This window comes from Sciurus vulgaris, assembly GCF_902686455.1.
Source record: "Sciurus vulgaris genome assembly, chromosome: 3".
In the NCBI taxonomy this organism is placed as follows: domain Eukaryota; kingdom Metazoa; phylum Chordata; class Mammalia; order Rodentia; family Sciuridae; genus Sciurus; species Sciurus vulgaris.
In genome coordinates this window covers 27,112,468-27,131,922 of record NC_136463.1, presented here as the reverse complement: position 1 = coordinate 27,131,922, position 19,455 = coordinate 27,112,468, and the positions used below count along the sequence as shown (strand labels likewise).

The 19,455-nt window shown below is 55.8% G+C and overlaps 1 protein-coding gene and 1 long non-coding RNA gene across 6 annotated transcripts; one reads left to right on the top strand and one right to left on the bottom strand.

The window, feature by feature from the left end:
• Positions 1–71: 71 nt before the first annotated feature.
• Positions 72–19,440, top strand: SAMD14 (sterile alpha motif domain containing 14). Of its 5 annotated transcripts, XM_079132386.1 has the most exons (12): positions 86–3,607; positions 5,076–5,152; positions 5,868–6,003; positions 6,825–6,879; positions 13,333–13,494; positions 13,920–14,208; positions 14,931–15,018; positions 15,113–15,187; positions 15,269–15,428; positions 16,481–16,600; positions 16,706–16,861; positions 17,668–19,440. In XM_079132386.1, exons 4-12 carry the CDS (start codon positions 6,868–6,870, stop codon positions 17,821–17,823), a joined length of 1,218 nt encoding a protein of 405 aa, XP_078988512.1. In that variant the 5' UTR covers positions 86–3,607; positions 5,076–5,152; positions 5,868–6,003; positions 6,825–6,867; the 3' UTR covers positions 17,824–19,440. The 5 variants fall into 5 exon arrangements, 4 of the variants coding, with proteins under 4 accessions (XP_078988509.1, XP_078988512.1, XP_078988511.1 ...); XM_079132383.1 differs by lacking the exon at positions 5,868–6,003 and having other exon boundaries at positions 83–3,607; XR_013762653.1 differs by lacking the exons at positions 5,868–6,003; positions 17,668–19,440 and having other exon boundaries at positions 72–3,607; positions 15,546–16,600; positions 16,706–16,735.
• LOC306656841 lies at positions 6,890–13,925 on the bottom strand. The gene is made up of 3 exons (XR_013762654.1): positions 13,789–13,925; positions 10,760–10,856; positions 6,890–10,596 (listed from the first exon to the last, which is right to left on the bottom strand). It is a non-coding gene; the product is annotated as an uncharacterized lncRNA (long non-coding RNA).
• Positions 19,441–19,455: the final 15 nt, after the last annotated feature.

The window sequence follows — 19,455 nt, the reverse complement described above, 5'->3', positions numbered from 1 at the left end:
GCCTCGCTGCCTGGTTTCTTGATTCACTGGGGGTGGGGGTGGGCCATCAAGACCACCGGTGCTATCCCGGATCCTGATGTGCTTTCTGCAGAGTTCCGGGTCCCAGCAAACTGCCTTTCTGCCATCATTCCCCATCAGCATACATGCTTTTTGTCCAGACCTCCTGCGGTTTCTAAACAGTCTGTCGCATCTTTTTTGTAAGACCTCTAAGATCCAGAGGATGGGCTAGATATGGTAAGGTGAACCCCAGGTCCCTCCCCTGAGTACTGGACTGAAGGGGTATTCTCCACAGGCACTCCGAAGTGCTAGAAGGATCAAAGTGGGAGGTGACATGTCAGAGCAGTCTGTCCTCCATGGTCCTAGAAATGTCCTGTTTGCCCCTCTAGAGATGGGCCTGAGAGGTCTTAAACAGCCTGAGTCCCCTGCTCTGTTCCAGCAGGTCCGGTTGCTGCCTCCAGGTCTGATATTAAAGGGCCAGGGAGTCAGATTCTGGTGTTCCAGGAACAAGCTTTGGTGAGTCCCAGAGGTCAGGGCAGCAGGGAGGGGCAGGGACTTGTGGCAGTTCCCAGCCCGAACTTCCCTGCCCCTCGTGCTGTGGTGCAAGCGTGGGAGAGAACCAAAGCTGGGCCCTTGTGTTCCTTGGCTTGGGCCCAGTGGGTTTCTCACTTTCCCTGCTCTTTGCCATAAGAAATAGAAGTGTCAACCTGAAGGGCCCTGAATTCCATTGATAGCTCCTGAGGCAGCTACTCCATTGTGGATGACTCAACAGTCTCATTCATGTCAAGGCAAATTCTGGCATCTCATAACTACCCCTCAAAATGTCTAGTTCACATCATGGCCCATGTAGGACCAGTCTAGTCCAACCCGAGTGTTAGTGACCATATCTCTCAGAGCGTCACCTCCAAAGTGGATCGTCCTGGGAACACTGAGAGCTCTGGGGATGCTGAAGACAGATCCAGGTGTCACTATCCCATGATCACAGGTCACAGGTCATGGTTCCATAGTTAGAAGTCACAACCCCAGGACTACTGAAGAAGCCTTGCAAAGAAGCCCCAAGAAGTGAGTGACATGGCTGGGGGAGGCAGACCTGGGGGTTGTACGGAGGGCTTCTGGTCTGGCTGGGGCTAATCATCCAGGGTGGAGTTCTGCTACTCCCATCTGTCATGTGTGTCAGATAACCATACACATGTTCCAGAAGGTGGGCCTAGTAGCCCCCCGATGTTTAAGCCCTATGGCTGTGTGTGTGGCTTTGCTGGGAGTTTCTCGAGCCTGAGATATGACTTACCCCTGAAACATATCCATATTTGAGGCTGGGTCAGATGGCCATGGCCAGTCCTGCATGAGGCTTGTCACCATTGCTCCCCTAGCCCCATTCTCATCCCCTACCCAGGTCACATGCCCAAAACTTGAGCAGGTTTGTCACAACCCCAACACTTACCTGGGGAGGGAAGTCAAGTGAGGGGAATTTCTCAGCTCTCAGCAACTTAGGCCTCTTAAGAACATGAGTCCTCTCAAGTCTAAAAGCATCCTCCCCCAGAATGCCCCACCCCCAGCAGTGTCCTTACATTCATCAACCCCCAATCTCTTGAGATCTATATGAGCTATAGAATCAATCCCTCACTCCAGATCTCAGCCTGCAAACCACATCCTCTTTCAAGACCCCAGACAGCCCAAATGAGCTATCAAAAAAGACCCCACCCTCTCAGCCCCCTATGACTGCCAGCAGATTCTGTAGACACCCAGAGTCCCAGACTGCCACAGATCTCCTAGGATGCCCTCAGTTCCCAAAATTCTGTCCTCACCCACAGTTCTGTGCAGCTTCCCACAGACCCTTGGAGGCCTCAGACTACAGATAGCCATGGGCCACGAAGGGGCTCTCCCTCTCCAGCCTCTTGGACTCTCCCATGAATGCTGGACCCTTCTCCAGCTTCACCACCTGCTCCTAAACCACTTTCCTTCTAAGTCTCTAGCTTCAAGGTAGGGAGTAACAGGAACACCTACCTCATGGGTTTACTGTGAGAATGACATTAAATTACTTGAGAAGTACTTAGTAGGGTGCCTGACACACCTCAAGCCCTGCCTATGGCAGCTAGTTGTTGATTACGTGATCTCTCCCGGGTGGCCTGCCACCACCACCATCTGCAACTGGCTCACCCAGTCCAAGTGTGAGCTTGTCCCTCCTTACAACCAACTCAGCTCTAGGGCTTCCTGCCTCTAGCCAATACCCACAGCCATCCTAAACCCCTGCTCTCCCTCAACTTTGTCCAGTCGGCCTGTCACTTTATTCACTTCTCCATCCTGAATAGTTCTCAACTTGATCTTTACTCTTTCTGCCCCCTTCTGTCGTTTCTTCACAGCGTCCTGAGGGGGCTCGACCTTAGGATGTCCTCTACTATCAGCTTTCCATTGAGGAGCCCAAGGGTTCTTCCCAAAATGCAGATCTGCACCCCTCCCTCCCCGATGGCTAGTAGAATGAAATGCAAACCTCCCCTTGCACCTCCGCAGCATCAGCTGGCCTGCCCCTCTGGTCCCTCCACCGCAAGGCCGAAGACCGTGGACACTTTTCCCCTAACGTGGCCCGTGGTCCGCAGGAGTAGCCAGACACCTCCTCCTCTAGGAATCCTCCCTGTCCACCCTCCCAGACCAACCAGGCGCCCTCGCGTGCTCTCCCTCCCGGCTGAAGTGTCCTCTTGAGACCCGGCCTACAGCATCCGGGCTTGGGAGGGCCTCCCGACTGCATGGCGAGCGCCACGGCCTGGACTGGGTCGGCTGGGTTCACCGTGGTCCCCTCCGGCTTCAGCGCCGGGCTGCTGCTGGGCGGGTGTTTTGAATGAGTGAGTGAGTGAGTGCGTGAGTGAGTGAATCAGGAGCCCTCACGGACCCTGCAGACTCGGCGGCAGCCCGGTGGGGCCGCCTCCCGGGCCGCTCCCCTGCCCCCGCGCAGACTCCAGTGCGTGGCGTCTCCCGCGGGCCGACAAGTAGCTGCAACTAGGATCCCCGGGCCGGGCCGTGGCGCCCGCCGCCTCCTTCCGCTCGGATCTCCCGCCTCCGCCCCCTGCCGCCCGCTCTTTGTCTCCCGGGCGCCCGGCCTCCCCGCCACGCGCCCCCGCATCGCCCCTTCCCGGGAACCCCGTCGACCCGGCGGACGCGACGCTGAGCGACTCCGCCTGCCAGGCCGAGGCCCCGACCCGCGGGCCCGGCGGGGGCGGGGCGGGAGGTGGCGCTCCACCGCTCGCGCGCGCGCTCGCTCTCTCGCGCTCTCTCTCACACACTCACACACTCACACACACTCACACACACACGCACACGCACGCACACACGGAGCATCCTCCCGTCAGGTCTCCAGGTCCAGCCCCGCCCGCGCCTCCTGCTGCCTGCAAGCCTCCCCCTGTCCCCAAACTCCCCCCACTCTCCATTTCTCTCCGGCTCCGGGACCCTCCCCGCCGGCCCACACCCCCACCCGGGATGGAGCGGCTTGAGCCAGCCCGGAGCCCCCCGCGGCCGGGGTGACGGTTCCTCGCCCCTCTCCTGCCCGGCCCTCGACTTGAGCACCATGGGCCCGAGGGGTTCCCGAGGCGCCAGCCGCTGAAGATGACCGATGCTAGAGGTGAGAGGCCGGGCCCCCTGGGGTGGACGGGGAAGCCGGGCGGGGAGCCGCTTGGCCCGAGTGGGGTTGGATGGGTCCGAGCGACAGGAACCTTTTTTCCCCTATCCCTAGGGGGACCGCACGGGGCTGGGGAGCTGGGCTGTCAGGGGAGGGGGCGGAGATAGGATTTGTGTCCCTAATCCCCTCCCTCTCTCCCGAGAAATTAATTAAAAAAAAAAAAAAAAAAAAAACTGGTGTGGGGGAAGGGGTAGAGGGCTTAACTCCTTCTTGCCCAGTGAGGAGTTGGACTAGTGGGTTGGAGAGAGATTGGCCACCCGCTGTGATTAGGGAGAGGGGGACCCTGGGAGTGAAATAGGTAGCTGTCCCCCACCTCCTCTCCATGTCCAGCGGCGCTTTAGGAGAGTGTCAGACTCCTTTAGGCTGTCCCCAGCCTGAGGCGAGTGGAAGACTGCCCGCATAGGGAGGGGCACAGCCTCCCTAGCTCCACGACAGCCTCTCCCCCAGCCTGCTCAGTCCACCCTGCCCGGCCTTCCCAGTTGCACTCCCCCCCCCCACTCTCCTCCGCCTCTTCCAGGGCCCCTTTCTTGCCTCTAGCCTGCAGGCAATGGCTCTTTGGCACCCCACCCTGGGCCCCCTCAGGGCTCCCAGCCCTCTGTCTTCTCCACCAGTTTCTCTGGCCCCACTCTGCTCTTTCTTCTCAGCCCCCTTTGGACCCTGCCAATCTCTGTGACTGGTGTTCCTACTCCTGCTTCCTCCCCAGACTGTGCACCTTTTCTTTTTCTTTCTCCTTCCCTTGGCTCCCATATTTATTTTTGAACTCACCTGCTTCCCTTTCTCCCAGAAAAAAGTCAGGTCATTGATGCACCTCCAGAAATTGGCAGTTGTGGGGGAAGAGAATGGTCTGGCAATGGAGTGTCCAGAGGAACAGGTTCATTTCTATCCTTGGATGGTTACCTGTCCAGGAGAGAGAGAGAGAGAGAGAGAGAGAGAGAGAGAGAGAGAGAGAGAGAGAGAGAGAGAGTGTGTGTGTGTGTGTGTGTGTGTGTGACGTAAGGTTGAATATCTAATTTTCCAAGACTCAATTTTGGAAGGAGAGGTGGCAGGGTCAGGTGACCTTCTGCATATCAAGCTTCCCTAGAGTTCCCCCATGGGGCAGTGTAGGGAGGGTTGGGTCCCTCCTTCCCCTCCCTCACACACTGCAGGGAGCTGGCTGGAAGAGGCCTCCGTGCACAGCAGGGTCTCAGTCCTGGACTGGGTCCTTGAATAAAGAGCACATGAGCTTTTCCTTCTCAGTGTCTAAGACTGCTGTCCTCAGAGGGCCCCCATTCTGATGGGAGAGGCAGCTCCTAGCTCAAAAGCCCCTATTCTGATGGGGGAATACAGGACTCTTGGGGAGCTCTCATCTGATATGGGGAGATAAGACCCATGTAGGGAATCAATGAAGTCTGAAAAATTCTTCATTTCTCAGTGTGTGGAATTGGAAACTATGCAGAAAAATAGAAGGCAGGAGAACTACCTAGGACAGCTTTCTGGAAAAGGGGACAGGTAAGGCTTTGTGATCCAGTGAGAGAATTTGGTTCATTCTTAGGGTTAGCCTCCCTTCTCATCTGACCCCTTAGGGCAGGAAGAACCAGTCTAGATCTTGGCTATTACTAATCCCCAGAGTTCAAGAATGTCGGGAGGATTCTTGGAGGCCCTGCATCACTGACCCCTCCCATATCTCATTTCCTGCTCAGCTGAAGGCATCCATGGAGTCTGGGGTGGAGGTTGTTTTAATTCTTCCCCTAATCCTGGGCCATGTGCGTATACCAGCTCCCCTGTCTCTATCCCATCCCTTCCTCAGGAGTACCCCAGGAATTGCAGGCCATCCCTCAAGAGAGCACTGAGATAGGAGAGGTGGTCAAAGCGGAGTTCTGCCTCCCATCTTCTGCATCTCAGTTTTCACATCTGACAAGTGGGAATACTAAGCTCACAGTGAGACCATAAGGAACAGAGGTGGAGCGGAAGGCATGTGCCTAGCTTCCAGGCACCTGTCAAGTACATGACCTAGCCCAGTGCCCTGCCCTTCTCCTAGGGACCTGAGTGTTAGAAGTAACTAAAGATCATGTCTTGATTTTATAGTGTCCTCTTCTTTAAGCCATCAGTGACTCCCAATTTCTTCCTTGTCTTCTCATCCAGTATTTCCCAACATCTGCTAGGAAAGCCTGTCCAAATGGTTTCACCTGCTATATTCTGCTTCCCTACCTGTCATTCCTTTCAGCTTCCCATCAAATGAGCAAACAACAACAAAATATCTTGGTCCATCCACACTCCTTCCCAGAACATACTCGATGCTTCTGAGCATTGACTCCTCATACCCTCCTGCATCTGTGCGTCTGTCAAGAACAGTGAGAACTGTGAGTCTGCCTAGAACAGTGGGCCCTGCTGATGGTGCCAATTTCCTGAACAGCTCATGTTCAGAAGGGCAGGTGGTGAGGGCCCCAGTGATGGAGGATGGAGAGGGGGGAAGCAGAATTGGATGATGGATGGAAGATGGATACAGAACTGGTAGTTGCAAAGATGGGTGGATGGATGGATTGAGGTAGGTGTTGGGTGGATGTTGGATGGATGAGATGGCTATTAGACAGGTGTGGGGGATGGATGAATGAATGGATGGATGGGTGGATAGTCTAGCGGATGGAGCAGATGGGTGGATAAATAGGTAGGTGGATGAATGGAAGATCCTGGGTTCTGGTTCTGTATGTGCCATTAACTTGCTATGTGATGATGGGTTAGCCACTCTCTCCTCCTTTTCTGTATTTGTAAAATGAGAGGATTGGATTTAATAATCTCCATAACTTTTCCTACATTTGATGTTGGACAGTTTATGATGATTGAAAGCTTTTAGGAGATATGAGTGATGGAAGGGCCCAGGACAGTGAAGAGTCCGTGTGAAGGCAGCAGCCAGTTGGCTTGGACCGCCTGCAGGGCCCGGCCTGCATCTGTGCCAGGACTGGCTTTAGCCAGGCCCTTCTGTTTGTGCCTGCTGCCCCAATACCCCCAGTCTAGAGGAGAACTCAGATGGCTTTTCTTCCAGGGCTGGAAGAGGAGCTTTGAGGGAAAGTGAGGGACCCTAGCAAGCTAGAAGCAGGTATAGCCGTTGAACTGTCCCCTGACTTGACCAACCTGAACCTCTTATCAGGGTCTCTTTTTCTTTCTCTCCACTTATCCTCCACAGCTCTCTTGAGTCATGGCTTCTTCAAAGCTCCGAGAACCCACAGATGAGGTTTTTGGTAAGTTCTGTGTGGCTCCATTCCTAGCAATAGATACAGCCAAAAAGCACTTCTTCCCAAGGCCACTGGGCATCAAGTGGGGGCAAGCGCGCACGTGCACGGTGTGTGTGTGTGTGTGTTGTGTGTTGAGGTCTGACTCTGACACTACTATCTTAGTGGGTTCTCGTCTGCAAGTACTTATCTTGTTCCAGTACTAGTCCACACACCCCGATCTCACATGCACTGTATCATTCATTCTTACAATAATGCTGTTTAGTAAGTCCATTTTACAGATAAGCACAGAATGCAAAGTGTTGAAGTGACTTGCATTAGAGATCACATAAGTTATTTGACAGGCCTGGGGCTAGAACCCCTGACTGCCTGATTCTCTGCTCTTGGTCACTGTGCTCCACACCTGTATATTCCAGCCCAGACAACAGGCATCACCTCCTAGTCACCTCCATGAGTGCATGCGACCTCGCTCCATGGCTCTCCCTGAAATCAAGTGCAACACATATACAACCTCAGACCCCATAGCAGCCCCTCATGCTGGTCTGCATGGCCTTGTCCTCAGCACACACTTGGTTGCGTGCACACCCTGTACCTTCATATGGAGATAGACTACCCCAGTGGGGCAGCATTCCCAGCAGGCCCTGGGGCGGAGAAACTGTTTCCCGGCTGGATTAGGGTGTGCAGCTGGGGAGCTCCTAAACCTAGAATACCAAGGGGCTCCCAGCTTCTCGTGCCTGCCTTCCTATCTATCTTGCTCCTCTCTTCCCTGTCACTGCCCCTGACCACAGTAACACCAGGACTACTGCCTCCTGGCTTCTGAGGAACACTGCTTCCCACCCCAGGCTCCCAGGGGCTCCAGTGGGTCCCTGGGTCCCTGTATCCCCACAAAGGCCCAGCTCAACCCTTGGCCTAGCAGGGGAACTGTCCTCCCCTGGGCTTTCCTGCCCCCTCCCCCTGTAGCCTTCACCCAGGCTCCTCACCCAGGCCCTTCCTGTTTCCCTACTCTGCTGAGGTAGTGGGCCTTGCTTCCTGATGGGAAAGGCAATTAAATAGTCATCACTCCCACTGCCCAGGCAGGAGGGGAAGAGCAGGACAGAGCAGGGAACTGCAAGAGGTGGAAGAAGGGGTTGAGGGGCCTGGTAGACCAAGGGGCCCAGGAGAGGCTGGCTGACCTCACCTCAGAACCTCTAAACCACCAGGATTCCCTTTTCCCTCTAGACTGTCCCATGGAAGATGACCGTGGTGCTCAGAGTCAGGAGCAGAGGGCCCCCTCCTTGGCACAGGTTGGCTGAGCAGCAGCTGAGTGCCAGGAGGGCAGCTGGGAGCCAGGAGACCTGGACACCATCCTTAACTCCCTCCTACCCTAGGCCAAACCTTTCTTCCTCGACCTTCAGCTTCCCCACCTATGAAGCTGGGGGTTGGACTCAAATCACTCCCATCTTTCTTCAGAAGGGATGCAGTGTAGTTGGTGGCTACAGATATGCCAGACTGCCTGTCTTTAGCCCTGGCAGGATCTTACCAGCTCAGTCAAATTGAGACTACCCTGGGGATTGGTAGTGTCCCTTCCTCCTGGGTTGTGGGAGGTAGAATGAGCGAGTAATTGTGAAGCACTTAGAAGAAGGCCTGGCCCGGAAGAGCCCAGCGGGGAGTAGCTCTGCCTCTTCTGCGGTTTGGTCTTCAGGGCTTGCTGCGACCAGGTCATGACTGGGGAGTCTGGGTGAGGGGTGGAGGGCGGGGAAAGGAGGACCCCTCTCCGGTTCAGCCCAGGGGCTGTGGACACCAGAAGCAGAGCAAGTGCAACTGAGGGACCAGAGGACCGAGTCAGGCCTGGGTCCAAGAAATCCGTCCTCAGACAGCATCTGCCCCCTCAGAACCCCCTGCCGCTGCCCTAGTCCACTGCGGCTGCCTCTCTGTGTCCATCTTCCCCTTTCACCAGCCCATGCCCGGCTCCTCCTTACAGGCTGTGCTGGTCCCCCGGCTGCTCCTCAGACACCCCAAGCCCAAGCCTGCACCATTCCCTCTCCTTAGGAAACTCTGGGTCTTTCTACAACCTCAGCTCTACTGTCAGCTAGACTGAGGCCTTGTCTGAGATGAAGTAGTAGCCCATAGGCAATCCTTGTCTCCTCAGCCATCCAGGAAAGATCCACAGGCTCCTGATAGGTGCCAGGTTCTGTGCCAGGCTCTGGGGAAAGGCAACAAAGAACAAGGCAGATCAAGTCACTGCCCTCAGGGAGCCTGATTTCTAGGGTGAGGACAAGCAGGGGCACATATCATGAAAGCTCACAGAGATAGACAAAGACGAATGTCCTGTGAGGCCTGAGGAGGAGGGAGCGGGGGTGAGGCGCTAGAGTCAGCCAGACAGAAGGGGTGGTGTGCTGGCACTGAGGGAGGGTGGGCACAGAGGCAAAGGTGGGCATAGGTTCAGGTGTATACACAGGTGGGTGCAGGCAATCCAGCATTGCTCGACATCAGCAGCAAATGCCCATTAGGCAGTCGCCAAGTTGCAGGCATGATGAAGCACTTTATGGGGATGATTCTACTTAGTGCGCATGACAAGGCTCTCGGTAAGATACTGCTGGTTTGACCCCTTTCTACAGATGAGGGAGCCACTACCTAATGTAAGTAAGTGACTTGTCCAGGTACACCTAGGAAGCAACAAAACTGGACTTGGCCTGAGCCACGCGGCTCCAGAGCCCATGCCCTTATGTGAGGTGTAGCATAAGAGTCTGGAGCAGGAGGAGTCTGGGAAACAGAAAGGTGGGCGGGGTCTCCAAGATCTTGAATGCAGGGCTGAGGAGCTGGACTGTATGTTGGCTTTGGGATCCCCTACCCCACACGCCAGTGGGTCAGAGCAGGAGAGTAGAGAACATGGCAAGAAAGGTGCTTTAGAAAGTTCCTTCAAACCCGTGGAAGGTGTGGGGAGGGAAGAATACACAGATGCAGAAGCCATGCTCTGGGATGGCAGAGGTGGGGGCAGCTGGCAGAGGCCTGAGCTGAGGCAGTTCAGTCTAGACGGGGAGAACAGGCCACCCCATGTGTGCAAAGAAGGCCAATCAACAGGACTTTCTTCTTTTATTAAAATAGTACTTACACAAATGTTGGCATAGTGGTACACGCCTGTAATCCCAGCAACTCTGGAGGCTGAGGCAGGAGGATTACAAGTTCGATGGCAGCCTCAGCAATTTAGCAAGATCCTCAGTAACTTAGTGAGATTCTGTCTCAAAATGCAAAGTAAAATGGGCAGGGGATGTAGCTCAGTGGTAAAGCAGCCCAGGGTCTAATGCTCCAGGACCAAAAATAAAATAATAAAAAATAAATTTAAGGCCAGGGCAAGGAGATTACAAATTTGAGGCCAGTCTCAGAACCTATCCCAAAATAAAAAGGACTGGGAGTGTAGCTCAGTGATAGAGCACTTGCCTAGCATGTGGGAGATCCTGGTTACTGCAAAAACAAAAATGAAAAACAAGTACTTAACTAAGTGCCTACTATGTGCACTATGTGCCAGATGTTGTCCTATGCCTGGGGTAGTGAACAAGATAGAGAAAAATCTGTCCTTGTGGAGCTGACATTCTAAGGAGTGAAGACAGACAATAAACTTAAATAATACAATATGCCAGAGAGTGATAAATGACGTGGAAAAAGTAGGAGTGGGGTTTTGGAGTGTGTATGGGAAGGCGACATCAACTGAGTGGTCTGGGAAGTCCTCCATGACACTGAGCAAAAGACCTGAAGGAGGGGAGGAAGAGAGGTATGTAGAAATCTGGCCAAGGGCTCTGTAGGAAGAGACATGCAAAGGCCCTGAGGTGCAGGCTGGACTTTGGTGAGGAAGGGTGGCTGGAGGGAGGGAGAGGAGCACAGACTGAGCCCCTGGGAGAACTTGGGCTCTTACTCTGTTTGAGATGGGAAGTAACTGGAGGGTTCTGTGCAGGGGAGTGACAGCCGACAGGTTTCATTAGGATCACGCTGGATGCTGTGCTGCAAAAAGACTGCACATGGGAAAGAAGGGAGGAAGGAAGACCAGCTAGGGTGTTTTTTAATAGTAATCAAGGCAAGAGATGATGGTACCTAGCTGTGCGTTCTCCCCTGCCCTCTCCTTCCTCTCCATGTGTGCATGGGTGCGTGTGTGTATACACAATCATAAACAATATTTTTTAAAAAATATCAACCATATTTTTTTCTTTGTACTACTGGGGCCTTGCACATACTAAGCAAGTGCCCTGCTGCTGAGCTCCATCCCCAGCTCCCAGCCATGTTCAGAATTAGAGAAGAGTGCCAGGCACAGTGGCGCACACCTGTAATCCCAGGGGCTTGGGAGGCTGAGGCAGGAGGATCGCGAGTTCAAAGCCAGCCCCAGCAACTTAGGGAGGCCCTCGGCAACTCAGCAAGACCCTGTCTCTAAATAAAATATAGAAAAGGGCTGGGGATGTTGCTCAGTGGTTAAGCACCCCTGGGTTTAGTCCTGATACCAAAAAGAAGAAGAAGAAGTAGAGAAGAATGCATTGTCCTCTGACATGTGCTCATGTCCTGGTCACCCCACTTCAGCATGAGCCCACTCACAGCCAGCCTTGTTTCGCCTCTATCCCTTCCATTCTCTGCCCTTATTACTCTGGATTATTTTGAACTGAATCCAAAACATATCACTTCATCATAAATATTTCAGTACGTCTAGATATATTTTGAAAGTAGAGCTAACAGGAATTCTGGCTGGATCTGTTTGTAGGATGGGAGAGAAAGAAGTCAGGGATGACCCTGGGGGGTTGACTCGAGCACCTGGATGGATGGAGCTACCAAGATGGGGACCTGGGGGAGCAGCTCACAGGGAGGCAGAGCCCTGAGTTTGGCTTCACCATAGAAGTGGAAGGAGCCCACAAGGCACATCAGTGGAAGTGTTGAGTGGACAGTTAGACATGGACGTTACCAGCTGGGCGTGGGGCTGAGCAGGGAGGGTAGCCCAGAGCTGCCTGACCTGGGTGGCTTGGGTGAGCAGTGGAACCATTCAGGGAGCCAGAGAAGAGAGAAGTCTGAGGCAGGGCAGTGTGTTTGTTTTGATGTGTTGAGTTTGAGGTGTTGGGGGTCCTGTGTCATGTCGGGTTCCCTGACCATGGCCTGAGTGCCTGGGCTTGGAATTCAGGGGAGAAGTCAGCTAGAAATAGACATAAGTGGTCATTAAGCCAGGGGTGCCTTTGGGGGTATCTGCAGAAAAGAGGGAGGAGCAGGCAAGACAGGGTGGGGATGTGGGATGGAATGGGGTCCTGAAGATCCCAAGGGAGGTGAGGAGGAGAAAGGTCTTGAACCATGCTGAGGCACAGGAAGAATCTTTTCTATTCAGAGACCCTCGTGCCAAGGTCAGGGCCAGTCCAGCATGAGGGCACCGTTCCCAGGTGGGGCACACAAAAAGTGAAATTGATCAATAAGTGCGTTTGTGCATGATCCACTGTGTCTGCCTGCTCTCCTTCCTTCAGGACCTCGCATTGGGCCACAGACTGCAGACGGGAAGGACAGGCTGCAGAGGCCTGTGGGGCCTTCCTTCCTGCCACTGCCACTGGCTTGTGGGAGTCCCTGTGCCTCACTTCAAATGCAACTCCCCAAATGCTCACCAGTGTTATCTCTGAATAGAACCCTAAGAGCAACACAGCAAGTGTCCCCACAGGGCCAGATCTGGAGCCAGTCTAGCCAGGCTCAAATCCCAGACTACCGCTAGCTGAAGGCTTCAGTCAAGTGACTTGACCTCTCTGAGCCTCAGTTCACTCAGCTATTCAGTGTGTATAGTGGCTGTGGGAGCCTCCTCTCCCTGGGTTTTTTTATTTTTATTTTTTCCTACTAGAGATCAAACCCCAAGGGCACTTAACCACTGAGTCACATCCCCAGCCCCCCCCCCTTTTTTTCTTTTAATTCTTTAAATTTTGAGACAGGATCTCACTAAGTTGCTTAGGACCCTGATAAATTGTGAGGCTAGCCTTGAACTTGTGATCCTCCTGCCTTGGTCTCCCCAGTCACTGGGATTATAGGCCTGTGCCACCACATCTGGTTCCAGGGGTTGTTTTGAATGACGCATTGTAGATGCTTCTAACGTGGCAGCCTCATCCAGTCCTTCTCCCCAGAGAGCTTTCCTCCCACATCCCTAGAGGTGCCGCCCCTGCTTCCCTACTTTCAGCATTGCATATGCCACCTGGTCATTTGCAAACACCCCTCCAGACCTTAGGAGCTGGGTTGGTGTTTCCCCCTCTGACCTCTCCAAATACGACTGCTCTGTGCCTCAGCGAGGGCTGTATTTATGTGCTGGTGTGATTAGCTTCCTCCCAGCCTCTGTGTGTGTGTTGGGGGGGGCGCTGATTTCCATCTCCCCTGGATTGGCAGTGCCTCACATTCAGAAGCACTGGCTGAACGTCTGGGGTGTGAACAAGCTGGACCTCTGGGCTTGACACCTCCAGGGGATTGGTCTCTGCCCCTTCTGGTTTGCAGATCTGGACTTGGCTGTGCCAGAGACCGCCAGACTGGACAGCAGTTTACACAAGGCCCGGGCCCAGCTGCTGGCCAAGGGCCGAAGACACCGGCCTTCCCGCTCAAGACTTCGGGACAGTGCCAGCTCTGCTGAGGACGGTGAAGGTTCCGATGGGCCTGGAGGCAAGGTTGGGGCAACACACACACACACACACACACACACACACACACACACACACACACACCCCTGGGCTTTCCCAACTTCCAGGGACGCCTCAAATAATGCCACTAAATGTCAGCTGCAGTTCACTTCTGGCTGGCTCCTCCTATTAAAGAAGGACTTGTATTTGCCCTGTTTGTAAGCTGCCCAGGACCCAGCTTACAGATCAGGAAGCTGAGGCCAGCAGAGGTCCAGTGTCAGTCACAACGGTTAGTAAGCAAAGCAAGCAGACCTCGACCCTTCCCTATGTGACTCACCAGGGGACCCTCTCCAGGCCCTAGCAGGACTCAGGAGCCAGCTCCAGCACCGTGGGCAGGGTGCGTGGGTCTCCTCACCCTTTGAGAAGGGAGAAGGAGAGTCCTTGGTGAAGGGCTGTTCCCTCCCCCAGGTGACCGATGGCTGCGGGAGTCCCCTGCACCGGCTGCGCTCGCCTTTGCACTCGGGTCCGGGCTCCCCAGCCGGGGGCTCTTTCTGCCTGGAGCCTCCAGGTTTGCGGCGCAGTCTGGACGAGGACGAGCCGCCGCCTTCGCCGCTCACACGCTACCGGCCCCTGCACAACGCGGCCTCTCACGAGGGCCTGGCCGCCGCCTCCAGCTCGCCGCCGCGCTCCGCGCCTTCCTCGGACAGCTCGCCCAGCTTCGTGCGCCGCCACCCGCGCGCGGAGCCTCACAGCGAAGGTGAGCGCGGGCGGCGCCCCTGCCGGTCTGCACCGGCACTGCAGCTGCCCCAACCGCGCCCCGTGACACGGAGTTGGTGGCTGCACCAGTGGAACGGTGTGGCTGTCGGTTGTGGGTGGGGAGAACCGGGGAGAAAGAGCACCAAGGTTCATTCATTCATTTATAGAGCAATTACTATATGCCTAACACTGCTGGGTCCAGGGCCACAAACAGGGCAAATAGAGGCAGCCCTTGTCCTCTGAGTTTAAAGGCTCAACAATCAAATCATCCCTTAATTAAATGTGCAGTTAGAAAGGGTAATAAGTGCTACTCAGGAAATGTGCATGGTGGCGGAAGTGCCTATTATCAGGCTGTCTGACCTATTGGAGAGCATCATCAAAGACTCCTCTGAGGAAGTGACATTTGAGCCATGATTGGAAGGCCAGGATAAAATGAACAGTAAATAGTAGTGGTCCCTAATTTGTCGGTTTGTAAAGTGCTTTGCAGTGTGTAAAAGACTTTCTGAAGCATCCCAGTAGGTATCATGACATGTACGGGGATTATTACCCCCACATTTGAAATGACAGATGCTCAGAGAGATAAAGTGACTTCTCCTAGGTCACACAGCTAGTGAAGGACACCAGAGCCAGATTGGCTGATTCTAAGTCAAGAATATGCCAACCCACCAAAGAAGACAGGCAAGCCACTGTACTGGCTTTTTTTCCCCCTCTGTCCCCTGAAAGATGACAGCCGGGATGCCAGCCCTCCTGAGCCTGCCAGCCCCACCATCGGTCTGGATAAGAAGACTCGCCGAAAGTTCCTGGACCTGGGGTGAGTGAAGGGCGGGCCGCCACATAGGGCTGGAGCTGCTGGGGTAAGGCCAGCACAGTGGGCAGCTCTGCCATTCCCCCTGCCCTCCCCACAGGGTCACCCTCCGCCGAGCATCCACTGGCAAGAGCCGGAAGGAGAAGGGCAGCAACCGCTTGTCCATGGGCAGCAGGTAAGAGGTGCCCACAGCGCCCACCCTCAGCTCCCAACCTCCCCTTGGTGTCCACACCCATGCTGGATGCTCTCTTCGCAGGGAGTCGGTGGAGGGGTCTGGTCGGTCAGGGGGCTCCCCGTTCCTGCCCTTTTCCTGGTTCACAGACAGTGGCAAGGGCTCGGCGTCCTCGGGCAGCGCCACCTCCCCCGCCTGCTCTCCTAAACACGAGGGCTTCAGTCCCAAGAAGTCAGCTTCACAGGTAAGCCCAGGATTTTCTTGCCCCAAAACTGGCTCCTGGACTCAGGTGACACGGAACATATCACACCCTGGTCAGACTGGGATCCGGGCCTTCCTGGAACCCTTCTGTCCACCTCAGAGCCACTGTGTGTTCCATGACCATCCGTCATCCGCGTCCATTCAGCCTCTGAGTGACTCACTGCTTCACTCCCTCACCACCTCCTCCGTTCAGCGCTCCTCCCTGAACACCAATGCTCTGCTGTTCACCCGGCCTGGGGTCTCCCTGCCCACTACGGGTTCTGCCTGGCTCAGGTCTGACGCAACACCCAGTCAGGAGCTGGGCCACCTGCTTGTTGGGTGACGCTTCAGAGATACGGAGATGAATAGGAGCCCAGCCTAGTGCTCTGAGAGCTCACAGGCTGCAGGAGGAGCAAGCCCGAGTGACAGAGGCAACCCTGAGTGTGTGCTTCCGTTCTCACAGTGCTCTGCAGTTCACAAAGCCCCAAGCACACACTTGTGCTCTAACAGTGAGGTGGCAGAGATAGGCACGCTCCTCTTGTACAGGTGAGCAAATGAAGCCCCAAGAGAGGGGACTTGCTCACAGACTTGTGCAGATTTCATTGTAAAGCTCCATGGCCCCCAGCCCTGGGGACACTGTGGTGAGCAGGATCCAGTGGAAGGTCCTCATAGAGCTCATAGTCCAGTGAGGGTGCCTACCAGCAGGGTGCCACAGGAGGCAGGTCCGAGGGACACCTGGGCCAACCCGGGGAGTCCTGGCGGGCTTCCTGTAGGAAGCAGCACCAAGCCCAAGACCTCTATTCCTGCCAACTCTTCCATTTGGCTGAGTTCTAGTCCTGTGTCCTCCAGATGGCTGCCTGCCTCTCAAAGGCCACAGGTCCTGACATCTCCACAAGACACCAGGTCCTGTACCTGCCCAGCTCCTAGGGCACTGAGCTACTTCTGGTGCCTAGTCCAGGACCTCAGCCCCATGGAGACAGGATGGTAGATTCAGAGGGCTCCCTTGGGCCTGGGGGTTAACTCATTCCTCAGCAGCACACGCCCCTTCCTGTGTAGGAATCCACCCTGAGTGACGACTCCACGCCCCCCAGCAGCAGCCCCAAGATCCCGAGTGGTCCCCGGCAGGAGGCCAAGTGTTCCTACCCCTACCACACACTGTCCCAGTCTTCGGATGAGGTGAGCGAGGCTGGCCGCCATGCCGGCTAGAGCCCCGACCTCTGGTTCTGCCAGGTGTGCATGCCACGGCTAAGCCGCGCCCTCATTCTCCCGTCTCTGTCCCAGTTCCTGGATGAACCCCTCCCTACCGTCCAGCACTGGACCAGCCAGCAGGTGGGCCAGTGGCTGCACAGTCTCAACCTGGAGCAGTACGCCGCCGAGTTTGCAGCCCGACAGGTGGATGGTCCTCAGCTCCTGCAGCTGGACGGAAGCAAACTGAAGGTAGGTCAAAGTGCAAGGGTCATGACCCAGCCAGAGCCTGAGGCAAACTTCAAGAATGAGGAACCCCTCATGCTGACCTTTGACCCTCAGCCCTGCCTCCTGAACTGCCTTTCTACTCTCTCCGGCCACTGCCCTGACCTCTGACCCCTAGGCATGGTCTTTGGTCTAATCTTTATATTCTAGTAGGGGACCCCAGTTCGGCTGGGAATTCACGCCCACCACTTGAGCTTGATCTAACTTTGGGACTGTCCTCTGACCTTTGGTACTTGCGTTTTCCAGTATCATGGGGAAGACAGGCCTCACCCCTGGTCAGGTGGGTCCCATTCTGTCTCAGAGGCTAGTGGTAGTAGTGTGCCATGGGGACAGGTTGGGGGAGTGGCCTCTGAACTTTGCTGGAAGGTTCCTGGCCTCTCTCTGTTCTTACCTGAGTTGCTTGGGGGAGAGGTGGTAAGAAAGTCTCTGGTAGTGGGGAGGGACCTTGGCTTCAGAGCAGCTGTGACCTTGGGCAAGTCACTCCCCACCTCTGGGCCTCAGCAGGTTGGACAGGTTTGTGTCAGGCTGAAATCCCAAGTGGAGGAATGGGAGGCAAGGATGGGGGAGGCCCAGTGCCCTCAAGCCTCATCTCTCCCACCCACTGCAATTCCATTTCTCACCGGGGCTTCTGATCCTGGGCCAGTCACAGTGGGAGGCAGAGGCTGCACTTCAAGTGTATAGCTGGGACAGAAGGAAGGCCCAGGCTGTGTTGGCTGGACCTGAACCTGGAGGGTTCTGGGACACTGTCCTTCACCCTGGGATTTTCCCCTCAGAGCCTGGGGCTCAGTAACTCGCATGACCGGGCGCTAGTGAAGCGGAAGTTGAAGGAACTGGCAGCAGCTGCAGAGAAGGAGCGCAAGGCCCAGGAGAAGGCTGCGAGGCAGCGGGAGAAGCTGCGGCGCCGGGAGCAGGAGGCCAAGAAGAGCTAGAGGCGGGCAGGGTGGCACTGGCACCTGGGTGCGGGCAGCCACCAGGCTCAGCAGGCACAGGCCTCACCGGGGGGTGGGCCTGGGCGCCAGGCTTGGGCTGGCCTGGCCCCACACTCTTGGGGGGCACATGCCCTCTCTCACCCTGTCTGGACCCAGAGTCCCCGGGAAGGGAGACCCCAAGGAGAGGGCCCAGTAATAAATCTGATTCCAAGGACTTGTTTGGCACAGAGTTCCTGGGGAGGCAGGTAGCAGCTGTAGGGAAGAGGGACAGAGAGGCCCGGGCTCATGTAAGTCCAGAAACCCAGAGGAGCTGGGGTCAGGCTGGCCCTCTGCCCTCGGCCAGTGTGGTGCTGGGCATGAAGTGAGCTAGGGTGCCTGCCTGCCTCCCAGAGGCCCTGCACCCAGCAGGGTCTCCAGCTCAGAGGGTAGTCTGGGCATCTCAGCAGGGGGACAGAGCTGTGCCTCTCCAGCTCTTTAAGGTGACTGTGTTGGGGGAGAGCTGTTCTGCTCCCCAGGTAGATCAGTGGGCATTACAGCAAGTTGCACTCAGGGTAGACTCCCAGCCAACTCAACAGGAGAGTAGAGAGAGCAGGAAGAGATAACTGTGGCCTCTGCAAGGATTTGGAGAAGACATGGAGGACCAGAACCCCTTTTCTCCTTCCCTGTCCTGTGAGTCCCAATGCAAGGATGGCATCCAGGCAGGGCGGCAGGTCTGCCCCTTTGGGGCCCACTCAAGAGTGGGTCTCTCTTGTGCTGGCTATATAGCCCATCACGTAGAGTGCCCGCCTCGCACGCGCAAGGCCCAGGTTCGAGTCCCCAGCACTGTGGCATCGTGGAAATAAGAGTGGGTCTCTCACCTGCTCTCCAGCCAGGACTCTTCCTCCTGCTCCCTCAGAGAGCACCGGAGCCCTTGCTGGGGGCAGAACACACTTGGGAGCAGTGGTGACAGAGCCCGCCCAGTGCCTCAGCCAGCTGAACCCCAGCACTTCACCCCAGCCAGCAGAGGCAAAGTCTAGGGTCACCTGGAAGCTGCTGGATTGGAAGGGTCCACTGGTGCTCTCCATCGGCCCCAGGCACAGTGAGAAGCTCAGGGGGCTCTAGAACTGGCAGGCCCTGCAGGCTGCAGCTCACAGGCTGCAGAGAGGGCCAGGAATGACCCCTGAGTGGGGATGGCATCTGTCCTTTTTGGAAAGTGTCCAGAGACAGGTTGTCCAGGTACCATGCTGGCTGGCAGCCAGCCCAGCTTCTGGGGCCCTCATTAGACCTACCAATGGAGCCAGGGGCTTCTGATTAGAAACCCCTCATCCCACTGTCTGCCTGGAGTGGCGGACAGGACCAGTGCATGCTGACCCCATTCCTGCCCAGGGACTGTGGCTCAGGGCCAGGGTCCCCTCCCTGGGACCAGAGCTCTCCTCCCCTCTGCCATTGGGCTGGGAGTGGAGGTCCAGGGATAAGGAGCAGTGGGGGCACTGGCACCACCTGGGCCTGGCAGAGGGACTAGTGGGAGGCGGGAAGGCATGTGTGTCCTTGAAGCCATCAGGAGCTACAGTGGGTGTCCACCTGCATGTGAAGGGGGGAGGCAGTTCTCAATTTCTTTCAATAAACATTTACGATGTGCCAGTGACTTCTGTC